This window comes from Schistocerca nitens, chromosome 6 (genome assembly GCF_023898315.1).
Source record: "Schistocerca nitens isolate TAMUIC-IGC-003100 chromosome 6, iqSchNite1.1, whole genome shotgun sequence".
Lineage (NCBI taxonomy): Eukaryota > Metazoa > Arthropoda > Insecta > Orthoptera > Acrididae > Schistocerca > Schistocerca nitens.
Window position 1 is genome coordinate 492,791,661 of NC_064619.1, and position 13,655 is coordinate 492,805,315.

At 37.5% G+C, this 13,655-nt stretch overlaps 1 protein-coding gene across 1 annotated transcript in view; it reads right to left on the reverse strand.

Moving 5' to 3' along the window:
- LOC126262876 (collagen alpha-2(IV) chain) overlaps nucleotides 1–13,655 on the reverse strand; it is a 294,377-nt gene that overhangs the window by 22,193 nt on the left and 258,529 nt on the right. Inside the window, exons 25-27 of the mRNA XM_049959745.1 lie at nucleotides 12,145–12,387; nucleotides 9,619–9,834; nucleotides 51–220 (exon numbers count right to left, since the gene is read on the reverse strand). Coding sequence (XP_049815702.1) covers nucleotides 51–220; nucleotides 9,619–9,834; nucleotides 12,145–12,387 — 629 coding nt within the window. The remainder of the gene's footprint in view (nucleotides 1–50; nucleotides 221–9,618; nucleotides 9,835–12,144; nucleotides 12,388–13,655) is intronic.

The window sequence follows — 13,655 nt, forward strand, 5'->3', positions numbered from 1 at the left end:
TTCTTGCATTTATAATATTAATAAAATGATGAAAATAACACAAAACTAACCTGTATGCCAGCTGTTCCATCAAGACCCATTTCTCCCTTCAGACCTGGTGGCCCTCTTAACCCAGGAAGTCCATTGATACCTGATGGACCTGGCTCACCCTTTAGTCCTGGAGTTCCAGGAGCACCAGCCAACCCTGGTGGTCCACGGTCACCTGGCCTTCCAGGTAGACCTACAAACATAAAGAATATCTGAATGTACTAAAAAAACCTTAGTAGAAAAATGTGTGAGTAAAGTGTCAGTATAACTAACAATAGAAATTTGGGTGCAACATGAGTAAAACAACAAAAAAGTGAATGACTGAAGGAATAGGTGGTCAACATTATAAAACAATGAAACTTCGTGGTTAGATTAACACTGTGTGCCAGACTGAGACTAAAATTCAGGACCTTTGCCTTTCACGGGTAAGTCCTTTACCAACTGAGCTTCCCTGCATGACTCGACCTGTCTCCACAGCTTTAGGAACCATGTCTGCTAGGAGGATCTTCAGCATACTTGGTACAGAAATTATGCTGAACTGTTTTCGCTGGCTTCAATTCTTCAAATCAAAACACACAGCTAGCATTCTTGGGTCCAGTGAAGGCAGCCATCTCTAGTGCAACTGCCATTAGTGCTCCTTACAATGTGATTTGGCACCAGTGAACTACGCAAGACAAAACTTGATGTATTTCCTTACAAATTGACACTACAATCACCTCTGTAGATACTATTAATTAACTTAAACTAATTTTAAAAGTTGTAAAGTCCTTTTTGAAACACCCTGTATTGCTTCTTTAAGGATAAATAGCAAACATCACTGACTTTATTCCATCATCTACAAATTTGTCTATGTCTGTGTGTAACAGATCTGCAGTTAAAAAGATTTCCATGGCTCTCTTTCAGTTTACAATCCTCCAGCTGACAGTTTGTAATAATAATAATAATAATAATAATATGTATTACACAGAAAGGCAGATAGGTTACCCAGCTGTAGCACGAACCAAGCTGGTCACATGACTAGGCACAGTCATGTTTCAGTTAAAAGTAGCATGTATCGTTACCTTACAGTGCGATCGCAGAAAGAGAGAGTGGAAAAATGACTTCATGAGAGCCAGTGACAACTTGCTATTAACATAATTAATTTTACTATCAGTGAGAACAAGAAAGCTGTGATAATGATGACAGAGAAGGCAGCAGAAAGTGCACGCAAACATTGACAAGCATAAGTCAAGTAACATGAGAAACATGCAAAAAAGAAGACTGAAATCACAAACAGGTCAAGTATTTTATGTGATGTAAGCGTGCCACCGAAAGTTTCAAAACATAAGCAAATAAATACTATTCAGAGCAACTCTAAAGGTGTTAGAAATGTAGTAAATAGCTTAAAACTCAATTTACGGCCAGAGGGACAAAAAAAGTTAGCGAGAGAAGAGGCGACAAAACCAAAAATCTGCATCTTCTCTGATAGCCATGGATGAGATTTGGCCACTATTCTTATGAATAAGCAATCGGAATTTTTAGTTACAGGAACTGTAAAACCCGGGGCTCCCCACCAGGAAATAGTTAAAGACTGCAACCCACACCCAAATGATGTCTGTGTAGTTATTGCTGGAGCTAATGATGTATGTAAAAACGAGTCAAAAAATGCAGTCAGAGCATTGCGCCAAACGTTGGAAAAAATTGGACAGCAAAAAACGATCGTCGTCAGCATTCCACACAGGCATGACTTAATAAAAAGTTCATGTGTAAATACCGAAATAAGTTTCACAAACAGAAAGTTTAGGAAAATCTGTAAAGCATTCAAACATGTCAAGTTCTTAGACATTAGCTCCAAAGAAAGAAGCTTCTTTACTCACCATGGAATGCACAGAAACTGCCGAGGAAAACATGTACCTGCTAACGCATTATTAACAGAAACGTCCAAAATATATGAAAATACCACGCTAACAATCGTACAAAAGCACGCGTGCCTAATGAAAGTGTACTATTGGAAGAAAAAAAAACAGCTGCATCAAAAAATTCCCTTGCAATTAATGAAGAAGCAGATAGGGAAACGTCACCTACAAAATCACAAGAAACTAGCGGCGAATTATTACACAGTCAAAATTTGGATATTGCTATTCAAACAACAGCTCAACAAGGAAAATTTTAGAGATCACAACATACTCCCACTGCATCATATTCGTCATTGGAGAGTCACGTTTCTTCTGGGAGTACAGCTTCAGGCAGAAAGATCTCAACATCTCTGCGAAGATCGTCACGAAAAACAAAAAAAGTGTCAGCTAATAACGAAGATTTTTTATGGCCAAGTCACATCTTTCGCAAGAGGACACAGCAGACATAAATCTTCCTCACATAAAACAACGGGACAACCTTAACATATACTGTCACAATGTACAAGGATTGAGAAATAAAGTAAGTGAACTTGAAATTCTTTCAAGTGACACTAATGTTTTGTCAGACATGCACTTACTGTGTATTAGTGAACACTGGCTAAAAGAATCAGAATTACCTTATCAGTATATTCAAAACTTCAGATTAGTCCACCACTATTCTAGGAAAAATTACAAAGGTGGTGGAACTTGTATATACATAAGAAATAGCATTAGCTGTGAACCTTTCCATCCCTGTGAAGTGTATTCCTTAGACACAGACATCGAAATAGCTGGGGTAGTACTTGCCGACCTAAATATGTATATAATGTGAGTATATAGATCACCTAGTGGTAACTTTTCAGTCTTCCTCAGAAATTTCGCACTATTGCTAGAAAAAGCTTGTCACAACAACTCAAAAAATATAATAATATGTGGTGATCTCAACATTGATTTCCTTGAAGAATCTGCTTGAAAGTCCCAATTAGTAAATTTAATGATGTCATTCAACTTAAATATGAAAGTTATATGACCTACGAGATTAAACAGCTGTCTTGATCAGGTTACTACTAACACTGATTGCACTGTAAAAGTTATAGATGTTGGTTTTTCAGATCACAGTGCTCTAGCAATATATTCTAATCCACCACTCAATGTACTCCTAACAGGAGAAACAGTTATTAAATGTAGAAGTTATAGTGATAGCAACATAAACAACTTTGTACTTAGCTTAGAGAAAGAAGACTGGCAAAGTGTGCTTACTTCCTCAACAACAAATGAAAAATATGACAAGTTTCTGCAGATATTTGAATATTACATTAATTGCCATTTCCCAGAGAAAACAAAGACTATCACTAACAAAAAAAAGAATGCTTGGGTCACAAAAGGTATTAAAACTTCATCAGAAAAGATGAGGCTGCTGCACAGACTTAGCAAACTGGACAGTGGCAAATCCAGAGAGTTCAAAGTATACTATAAAAATTACAAAAACACATACAGGAGAGTTATCAAATGGGCTAAAAAAGCTCATAATGATAAAACAATTAGGTGCTCTTCCAACATATGTAAGACCATCTGGGGTATAGTAAATGAACAGACTGGTAGAAAGTTAAGGATAGAGGATAAAATCACACTAAATATAGAAGGACAAAGGCTGAAAATGCACATAAAATTGCCAATAAATTCAACAGCTATTTTTCAGAAATTTCCACAAATCTCCTAACCAACTCTTCAAATACTGTTCACTCTCCTCCCACAAATCTCCTGATTAACTCTCCAAACACTGCACACTCCTGTCTCAAAAATAATACTCCTCTGAACTCCTTTTTCCTATCTCCTACTACACCATATGAAATTGAAGATATTATTAAAAAAAGAGTCAAAAAAATTTATTCTGCAGGGCATGATCTGATACCCTGCTTCTTACTTCATAAGTGTTCAAATTACATCAGTGGACCCCTGTCAAATATCATAAATACCTCATTTCTAGAGGGAACATTTCCAAACCAGCTAAAACTTGCTAAAATTATACCTCTCTACAAGAAGGGAGAGAAAACGGACATGACAAACTATAGGCCAATTGCTATACTATCTGCCTTCTCAAAAATATTTGAATACTGTATGTTAACTAAATTAGAAATGTGTCTAAATTCTAACAACATAATCACATCTTCCCAATATGAATTTCGGAAAAATAGGTCCACCACACATGCTCTGTATGCATTTCTAGAAAAGTGCTCAAGTTTTGTTGAAAATAAACAACCTGCTGTCGGTATATTTCTTGATCAGTCCAAGGCCTTTGACATGGTCAACCACAAGCTGCTGCTTATGAAACTCCATAAGTATGGGATTAGAGGTGTAGCCCACAATTGGTTCCATAGCTACCTTAGTCAAAGAAAGCAATATGTAGAAATAAGAAAATCAGAGACATTCAGGCACTGCAGGTCAGATATACTACATACAACAAATGGTGTCCCTCAGGGATCTGTCCTTGGCCCTGTTCTTTTCATATTGTTCATTAATGATCTCCCAGAACACATACCAAATGCCAGCTCCTTTCTGTATGCAGATGACACAAATATCCTGATAACCTGTAGAGGTGACACATTGCAAGATGCCGTTAATGAAACTACTTGTCATTTACAATCGTGGTTTGAAGCAAATAGACTACTCATAAATACTAAAAAACTGTAAGTATGAACTTCCATACTAGACAAAATCTAACCCCCTTCAATGCAGTTATAGTTATCGGCAAAGATGACATTACGTACAAGCAGGACACCAAATTTCTTGGACTTACCATCAGTAACACACTAAATTGGAAACCACATATTGAGGCATTGTCACAAAAGCTTAGTAAAACCTGCTATCTATTACGATCATTAAAAGACACAGCCAGTTTAGATACCTTGAAGCTGGTGTACCATGCCCTGTTTGAGTCTGTCTTGAGCTATGGCCTAATCTTCTGGGGAAAGGGCTCTGATTCTCTCACAGTTTTCAAGCTACAAAAACAAGTAGTAAGAATAATGAAATGTAAAAAAAGAACTGAACACTGTAAACCACTATTTCAACAGCTAAAAATCCTGCCACTGCCATGCCTCTATATATTGGAACTAGCTTGTTTTACAGTACAGCACTTGGATGCCTTCGACAGAAATGCAGACCGCCACACACATGACACCAGAAACAAAACACAGTTACAAATTATAGCCCACAACACAAAATTATATGAGAATGGGGTTAAATGTATGGGCATTAAAATATACAACCACCTACCAACAGACATAAAAACAAGCAAAAACCCAAAAATAATGAGAACTAAATTAAAGGAATTGCTACTAAATCACTGTTTCTATTCCGTACATGAATTTCTTGAAACAAAATTTTAATTACTTGCAATAAGCTGTTTATTCAGTTGTAGATGTTTCTATTTAGTAAGATAATTTAATTATTGTATCTTATCTATATTCTGTCTGTATCTCATATAGGCCTATGTATTCTGCTATGTGAACTATATACCACAATATTTTAATTACTTGTAATAAGCTGTCTATTCACTTGTAGATATTTCTACTTAGTAAGATAATTTAACTATCGTTTGTTATTCATGTTCTGTATCTCATATATGTATTCTGCTATGTGAACTATGTACCACAATATTTTAATTACTTCTAATAAGCTGTATATTCACTGGTAGATATTTCTACTTAGTAAGATAATTTAATTATTGTTTGTTACTCCTATTCTGGCTGTATCTCTTATATGTATTCTGCTATGTGCAGTATGCACCACTGTCATCTCTCATCACACACCACCTTTTTTATATTTTGTCTATATATGCTGTATGTATTCTGCTATGTGAGTTATGTACCACTACTGTCATCTCTCATCATATACCATCTTCACATAATTTTTCAAATTGACTTGTCCTATATCATGATGTGCATTGCTGTACAAATTGTATGACCTACAGGACCAATAATAAATCAAATCAAATCAAATCAAATCAAATCATAAGACATTGGTGTGCAAATTATGGGAGGAAGGACATGATGTTGAGTGGAGCAGCGTACAAGTGTCTGCCCCAAAGCCAAATAAGTACGAGTAAAATGAACACAGTAAACAGTTAATTCATGATATAGACAAATATGTTATTAGACAGCAATTTCTGCAGAATTGTAAATAACACACTGAAATACCATCTTTGCACAGGATTGGAATTCCAGTCTAGCAAAAAACTCTGAGCAAACTATTCGTTATCTGGTATTTGGCTTTAAAAGGTGACAGAATGAGAGTCATTATGCGTAGATGAGAGAACATACTCGCAAAAAGAGCATACTACAGTACACTTTTTACCAAATAAATAAATAAATCTATAGATATTATTAAGACCCCCACCACATTTTTCTGTCTGTATGTGAAGGCTAATTCCAGAACTACTGTATGGATTTTGACATGGTTTTCATTAATTGATGGACTGATTCACAAGGAATAGTTACTTAGTGCAACAGATACTTAGTGCTTCCTCTGCAAAGCTGGGACAGGACTCTAGTCAGAATTAAAGTACTAGTGGTTTACATGGACAAAGTGCAAATAAATGTTGCAAAATGGAGTGTGCAAAAGAGTATTGTTAAACAACATTTTCTGTTGCGAATGCAGAATTTCATTTTGTGTTCACTCCTCCCCTATGATTACAAGACAAACTTGAGACTATCATGTAGAAATGGACAGAAAAAAAATTAAAAATACACAGGCAAGATAAGCCTAACTTGTGGTGTTAATAAGGAGCATCAAACTTCTCCTCTTTATTCCAGTGACAAAATGTTGCCACTATATGATCTACACCTGAATTCTATACAACTGGTCTAGAATCTTGCAAAGAATAAAATCTTTAGTCATAATATGTGTAGCATCTCACTCTCTAACCTGAAACAATAACAGCAGATGCTTTTACTGCTAGTACATAAATGTCGTGTCACTTAGTGTGGTGCAAGCCTTTCATTGCAGCATCGCTTTGGTGACTTACCTGTCAGTTTCACTGTTTTTATATCCAAGCAGCTATGCAGATGGACTTACAAGGCTGAGTGGATCACATTTTGAACCTTCCCAGAAGACAAAATTAAACTGGTGACTGGGAATCAAACCCGGCACCTTGGTGCTACTAAACAAAAATGCTAACCACTAGACTATGTGCTCACTTTGTGTTTTCAGTTGTGACATTATACCACTAGACAATGTGATCACTTTGTGTTTGATGTTGTGATGTTATCCCTTAAGGTTGTGACACTAGAAGTCTATAAAGGTTGTATATCAAGTCAAAATAATGTGTGATGAGTACTGGCAGAAAGGAACCTGAAAATGAAAATCAGTCAGCATAGATTCGAGCAAAGAGTTGGCATTATTCTCAACTGAAACAGAACATGATAAAACAACAAAGCTGAAACACAGCAACACCACCAGAAAAGGTACTTTTATGGACACTGCCCATGAGGAGTTGTGGTCAGCCAAGGTGAGATATATGAGGGGGTATGCAAAACAAAACCGGAATAACATTGCCATGGGTGGAGCTTGTGTAGTACACATTTCTGCTGATAGGCATGTATAGCATAATTAGTTTCCAGTTCGGTGTCACCTTTGTTGTCGACTTGGCTTGGTCTGTTCATCTGCAGTGATTGTTTTTCCTAGTGCTGTTGTGTTCTTGTTTTGTTTTTTATGGTGGCAAGTTTAAGTGAACAATGTACAGTTGTGAAATTTTGTTTTATACTTGGTAAAGATGCTACTGAAACTGTTTTAATGTTAAAAACAACTTATCGCTATGCAAAAAACTCAAGTGTACAAATGGTCTGCCTGACATGTCAACTGATGACAAACCTCACTCTGGACATCCATCAACTGCCCAAATCAACAAAAATATTGAAAAAATCCGAGAGCTTGTGCTCACAGACCACTAAGTGACAACTGATCAACTGCTAGCTATTAATGGGTTATCTTGGAGCTTGGTGCAGCAAATTTTAGGAGAAGATTTGGGAATGATAAGGTTGCTGCCAAGTTTCTTCCTCAGGTTATGACTGACAATCAAAAGGAACATCGAGCTGAAACATGTCAAGCCTTGAAACAACTGCTTGAAACTGATCCAGATTTTTTGTCAAAGGTCATTACTAGTGCTGAGTTGTGGCCCTATAGTTACGACCCAGAAATAAGGCAACAGTCACCAGGTCCAAAAAAATGTCATCAAGTCAAACCAAACATCAAAATAATGCTGATTTGCTTTCTTGATGCCAAGGACATAGTTCGTTCATAGTTTGTTCCCTCAGGTCAGACCATCAATCAACCTTTTATTTGAATGTTTTAAGAAGATTGAACAACAGTGTTAGTAAAAAAAGATCTGTTTTGTGGCAGACAGGAGATTGGTTCTTCCATCACAACACACCTGGACACACAGCCATCTCTGTTAGACAGTTTTTGGCTGAAAATGGCATGGTTCCAGTGCCCGATGCGCCTTACGTGCCTGACCTGGCTCTGTGTGACTTTTTCTTATTTCCATGCATGAAAAGGGCCATGAAAGGACACTGATTTGACAACATTGAAGAAGTCAAGGGAAAAAAAAGGAGGGAGGAGCCATCAGCCACGACTACAAAAAATGTTTTGAACAGTGGAAACACCAGTGGAACAAATGTGTTAGTTGTAATGGAGAGTATTTTGAAAGGGATAAGGTTGTTTTGTAAACAATTTGAAAATATATAGTTTTTAAAAAATAATCAAGGTTTTTCTTGGATACCCCGTTGTGCTGTGTGCCCACATGTTGCCAAGGTTGTTTCAACTATGCTGCAGAAGTTTCATTGGGAAGCCCTTACACATCCCCCATACAGTCCTTATCTATCATCAGGGAACTTCCATATTTTGGAGCTTTGAAGAAAGTTATTTGTGGCCTTCAATTTTCTTTGACTGAAAAAGGGCATGCCTGTACAATCTTGGTTCCGACAGTAATTGCAAACATTTTGTGACAGTAATTGCAAACATTTTGCGATGAAGGCGTTGACCATCTTGCCTCACAGTGGGATGAATGTATCAACAGTTAAGGCGTTTACTTCTGAAATAATAAACAGTTTACTTACTTTTTTCCATCTGTCTCATTTTCATTTTATTACCCCTTATAGTTCAGACAACCAGTCTATACAATACTGAAAATAAGATTACGTGAAGTAAAACTGCAAGGAGTGTATGATAACTGATTCTCGCAGAGTTATATACTGGTGTAAGTTGTGTTGTATATTGTTTACTTCACATTTGACAAAATAAAAACTGATGATATGCTGCATGCCCCAAACTACAGTCAAATACCCACTGTAGTATTTCTACAGTTAGTTTGAAATGTCAATATATAATGAAAAATGTAAAATGGAACTGAAAGCAAAAAATGTAAATGCTACATGAGAGCAGCACAACCATGCCAATTTCCATGAGATCTCTCTTTATTCCTTATATATAACTGCTAAACAAGGAACATGTTGAAGAGAAAATTAAGGTCCAGAATCTTCTTCTTCAGTCGTGTACTGCTCTGCAGAGATTACAAACCAGTAACTTATTGTTTCTTCACAAAAATCTATAATGTTTGTGATGATAATTTCCCATAATAACAACAAAAGATCTCACCAAAATTATGTTCTACTCCTTTTGTAGCTAACAGGATGTTTAATTCTGTCTATGGGCTCTCACTTACCAGGAGGACCTCTCTCTCCCTTTGGTCCAAATGGTGGTGCAGGTCCAGGAAGGCCCTTGTCTCCTTTCTGCCCATCAAACCCAGGGGTACCAGGAGCTCCTGCAGCTCCAGCATAACCCTTCTCTCCTGGGGGTCCTACTGGACCAGGGGTACCAGGAAGGCCATCAAAACCTCGATCACCCTTTTCACCAGGTCGCCCAGGTATGCCAGCAATTCCTGCAGACAACAAAGACATTCACATAAGTACATTTTTCCATTGCAATAAACTAAACTGCTACTACTATTGTGCAGAGAGGAAGAGATCAAAGAAAGCGAAGAAAGGTGATTTATAAGCCCACAAAAGGAAAGAAGAAGTTATTCTAACAATAGATCAAAGTAGAAACTAGATATAAGGCCCTACTTCTAGCAAGCAGAACATGACAGTAGGGCACAGCTGATTATTACTAATCATATTGTACAACAAAATCATAGGGGCAGAGCCAATTGCTTCTTTATTTTTCAAGTAAAGCAAAACAAACGATGCCTTACAAGTGATTGTGCTTCTCTATGAAACAAAGTTCAAATAACTTTCAAGAATGTCCAGTATATAATGAATAAAGCAGAGCATTGGGCATATACTTAAATGAAACTAAAACATAGTTCATTATAGTGAATTGGTTTTCAAGGAAGATGAAGCATACTGATAATAACGGCTAAATAACTACAAACTCACACTTCTTGTATAGAAAGACACTTAAAGGTGGTGGGATGGGCATTTATAGCAGAAATGATGTAGCTTGTTGAAAAGTCAAATGGGCCACTTATGTGTGTGCATTTGTGTTCTGTACTAACTAGCTCTAAGGAAGGACATTGTTCAAAAGTTTTCAGTCTTGGGCTCCTATCAACAACTCAACACCTCATCTATATAGAAGTTGTTAACATCACTACATCTGTAATTTAAGAACAGTACTAATTATATTTATACAAATTATATTTACTACTGTGATACAAGTAATGGAACCAAGCTTTTGAGAAACTTATTTATGAAATTGGAAATCAATTATCATCACAATTTTTTAAAAAAGAATCAAGTTATTTTACAAAATAAAGACAATTCAATCTAAATTTCATATATTAAGTCCAAAGCAAAAGCTATGATTTAATTACAGGCCATTGCCATCAACAATGGATGTCGGTTCATGCACATTAAAGCAGAAACAAGACAATACTGAGCTTTAATCCAAATGGCCCTTCCATGTAAATCAGAGACAATACAGCAGACAAAATACACATGGAGTTATGAGAGACAACTAAGGGAAGGTCATGGTATTCAACAGTCAAACTGAGAAGCACATTCAAGTTACAGAGAATAAAGAAAGGACACAACACTAAAATATCAGAGTTAAGAGATATAAATTACTACAGTAGAACATCAATTATCCAAACTTCGATTAACCAACTCCTTGGACTCTCTGACCATGTGAGACCATCTGCCTGCACTTTGCACCAAACAGTGTGCTAGCATTACTGGCCAATTTTACTTCTGTCACAACAGGTGCCCATCTGAGTCACATTCTTCATGCATGTTCAGTTGACAGACTACTGTACTTCCGGTCTGTTCACTTTACTGTATTCTTTAATCTGACATTTTATCTGCGTGTGCTTTTTAAGTTTATTATTGTATTCCTTTTAATTTAAAAAATAGAGTGTAGTTTTATAGAGGTTATTAAGTTGTTGACTAAGAAATAGTGTGATGCATGGGCAAACTCAAAGTTTAAGAAATTAAAACAAAAAAATTTACACTTTTTTAAAAGGATTTCCAGCGTCAAAAACTTTCTGTTTTCTTTTTTCTTTATCGGAAATGTAACTTTTTACTTAATTTTGATTTACTATATTGTTTTGAGCTCTATAAGAGATTTGTTTCATTCTGCTCATTATTCGACCTTTTTAGCATTCTAACCACTACCTGGTCCCAGAAGTGATGGTTAACCAAGGTTCTACTGTATTATTACTTTCTTTCTTTTGCTTACGCCATAGTCCCACAGCGATCGCAGGGTCGGCGTGGTTACAATGGATTTGGCAACGTTAGTGTTAGGGATGGCCGGATGCCCTTCCTGCTGCCATCCCGTACCCCCAGGATGGAATCAGTGTACCCCAACTGTCTGCGTCAAGTGTAAATCATGAAATAGTGCGGACGTGATTCAAATGTCTGTGATGAGTTTAGCTGAGGCGGAACGTGGGGACCAGCCCAGTATTCACCTAACGGGATGTGGAAAACCACCTAAAAACCACATCCAGGCTGGCCGGCACACCGGCCCTCGCCGTTAATCCACTGGACGGATTCGATCCGGGGCCGGCGCACCTACCCGAGTCCAGGAAGCAGCGCATTAGTGCTCTCGGCTACCCTGGTGGGTGTATTATTACTATTACTATTATTATTATTATTATTATTACTATTAAGTTAGTCTGCTTCCTCTCACTGGTAAACATTTTTTTTTTATAATTTTGTGTATTGCTCATAATGTGTTTTCCTATTTCATCACTTACCTTGGTATCCTTTGTCTCCCTTTGGACCTGGTGGTCCAAATAGTCCTGGTGGTCCAGTATCACCCTTAATTCCTGGAACACCTGGTGCGCCATCCTGGCATGGCCTTCCTGGGGGTCCATCAACACCAGGCGGTCCAGGTGGACCTGCAAGTCCTTGTTCTCCTTTTTCTCCTTGTGGTCCTGGCAACCCAGGAATGCCAGGATTTCCCAGTATGCCAGGTAAACCAGGTAGACCCATTTCACCTGAACAGTACAGAATATTCTGTGAACCAGCAGTAGCAAAATTTTGAAAAAAACAAAAAAAAAGTACCCTTAGAATTATGGAATAAGAATAATGCAAGTTGTTTGTGAAGAAATAACGCAACAAATCATGTTCACCACTGACCATTGTAATGGGATTTTACCAATACTTTTCTCCTACTTTGCAATTAATTCATTCATTTGCACAGCATGTTCTGAAAATTCCATCATGATGAAGAGCCTCAGGGTTGGGGAATGAATCAGGTTATACATTAAAAGTCAGTAGGACCTAGGAACCACTGCTGGCTAATAACAAATTATGATTAGTGCTAATCTACTCAGACTGATAAGCAAGGGTATTAGTTCTAGATTAGTTTATTCTCTGACTGGTATTTGACAAAAGATCAGGAACAACTCAAGGAACCCACTGAAGCTGGCTGACCAGCTCGTGGGCTGCCAACATTGGATCATCAAGTACAGACAAAGACAACAATGAGGAAAATGGACATTGGGGCCAGCACTACAAACAAACAAATCCAGTGAATAGTCCAGGGAGAGAAACCAAGAAGTAGTGAAGCAGAAAACAAAAGAAAATAGTGTGCTATGATTAGTGATATGAATGTGAGGTGAATAAAGCACAGAAGGCAGAGCCATGGCATGCTGAGGTGTTGATGAGACGGGTGTGGTATTGTGGTGCAGTGAGATCAGCACTGTGGCATGGGAATGCTAGTGCTTGCATCTGGAATGCTGGCACCTACTGGTGGATAAAAAAGTCCAAGACTTCTGGCATCTTTTAGAGTCACTGACCTGGGATACCAGAGCCCTCCCTCCTGAAATGGGCACATAGGTCCAGAAGTATCCTGGACCATGCTTTGGAAGGTGAACTTGTGGCATGGTAGGTGTCTTGACACATAACCTTGCCAGCTGCTGTGAGGAACTGGGAACATCTGACATCATGCCAAGATCTGGCAATATGAACATATTTTAAATTTCCTGTATGATGTCTGCCTGTGACCTGTCATAGAACTGGAGTACAAAACTCCATCCTGAACCGTAGAGAAGGATGCAAAGTCTACATGAAAGTTATTTATACCTCTAGCATTCAGGTTGTAAATTTCAGAGTTCATCCTAAATTCATTCTTGTTATTAGCCACAAATATTATTACAGGGTATACGTTATGGTATGTAATTGTAAGAATTCCTAGGCCCCTGAAGAAACTTCTGCAAGATGTTCAGTTACCAACTTCATACAGTATTCTTATTGTACACTA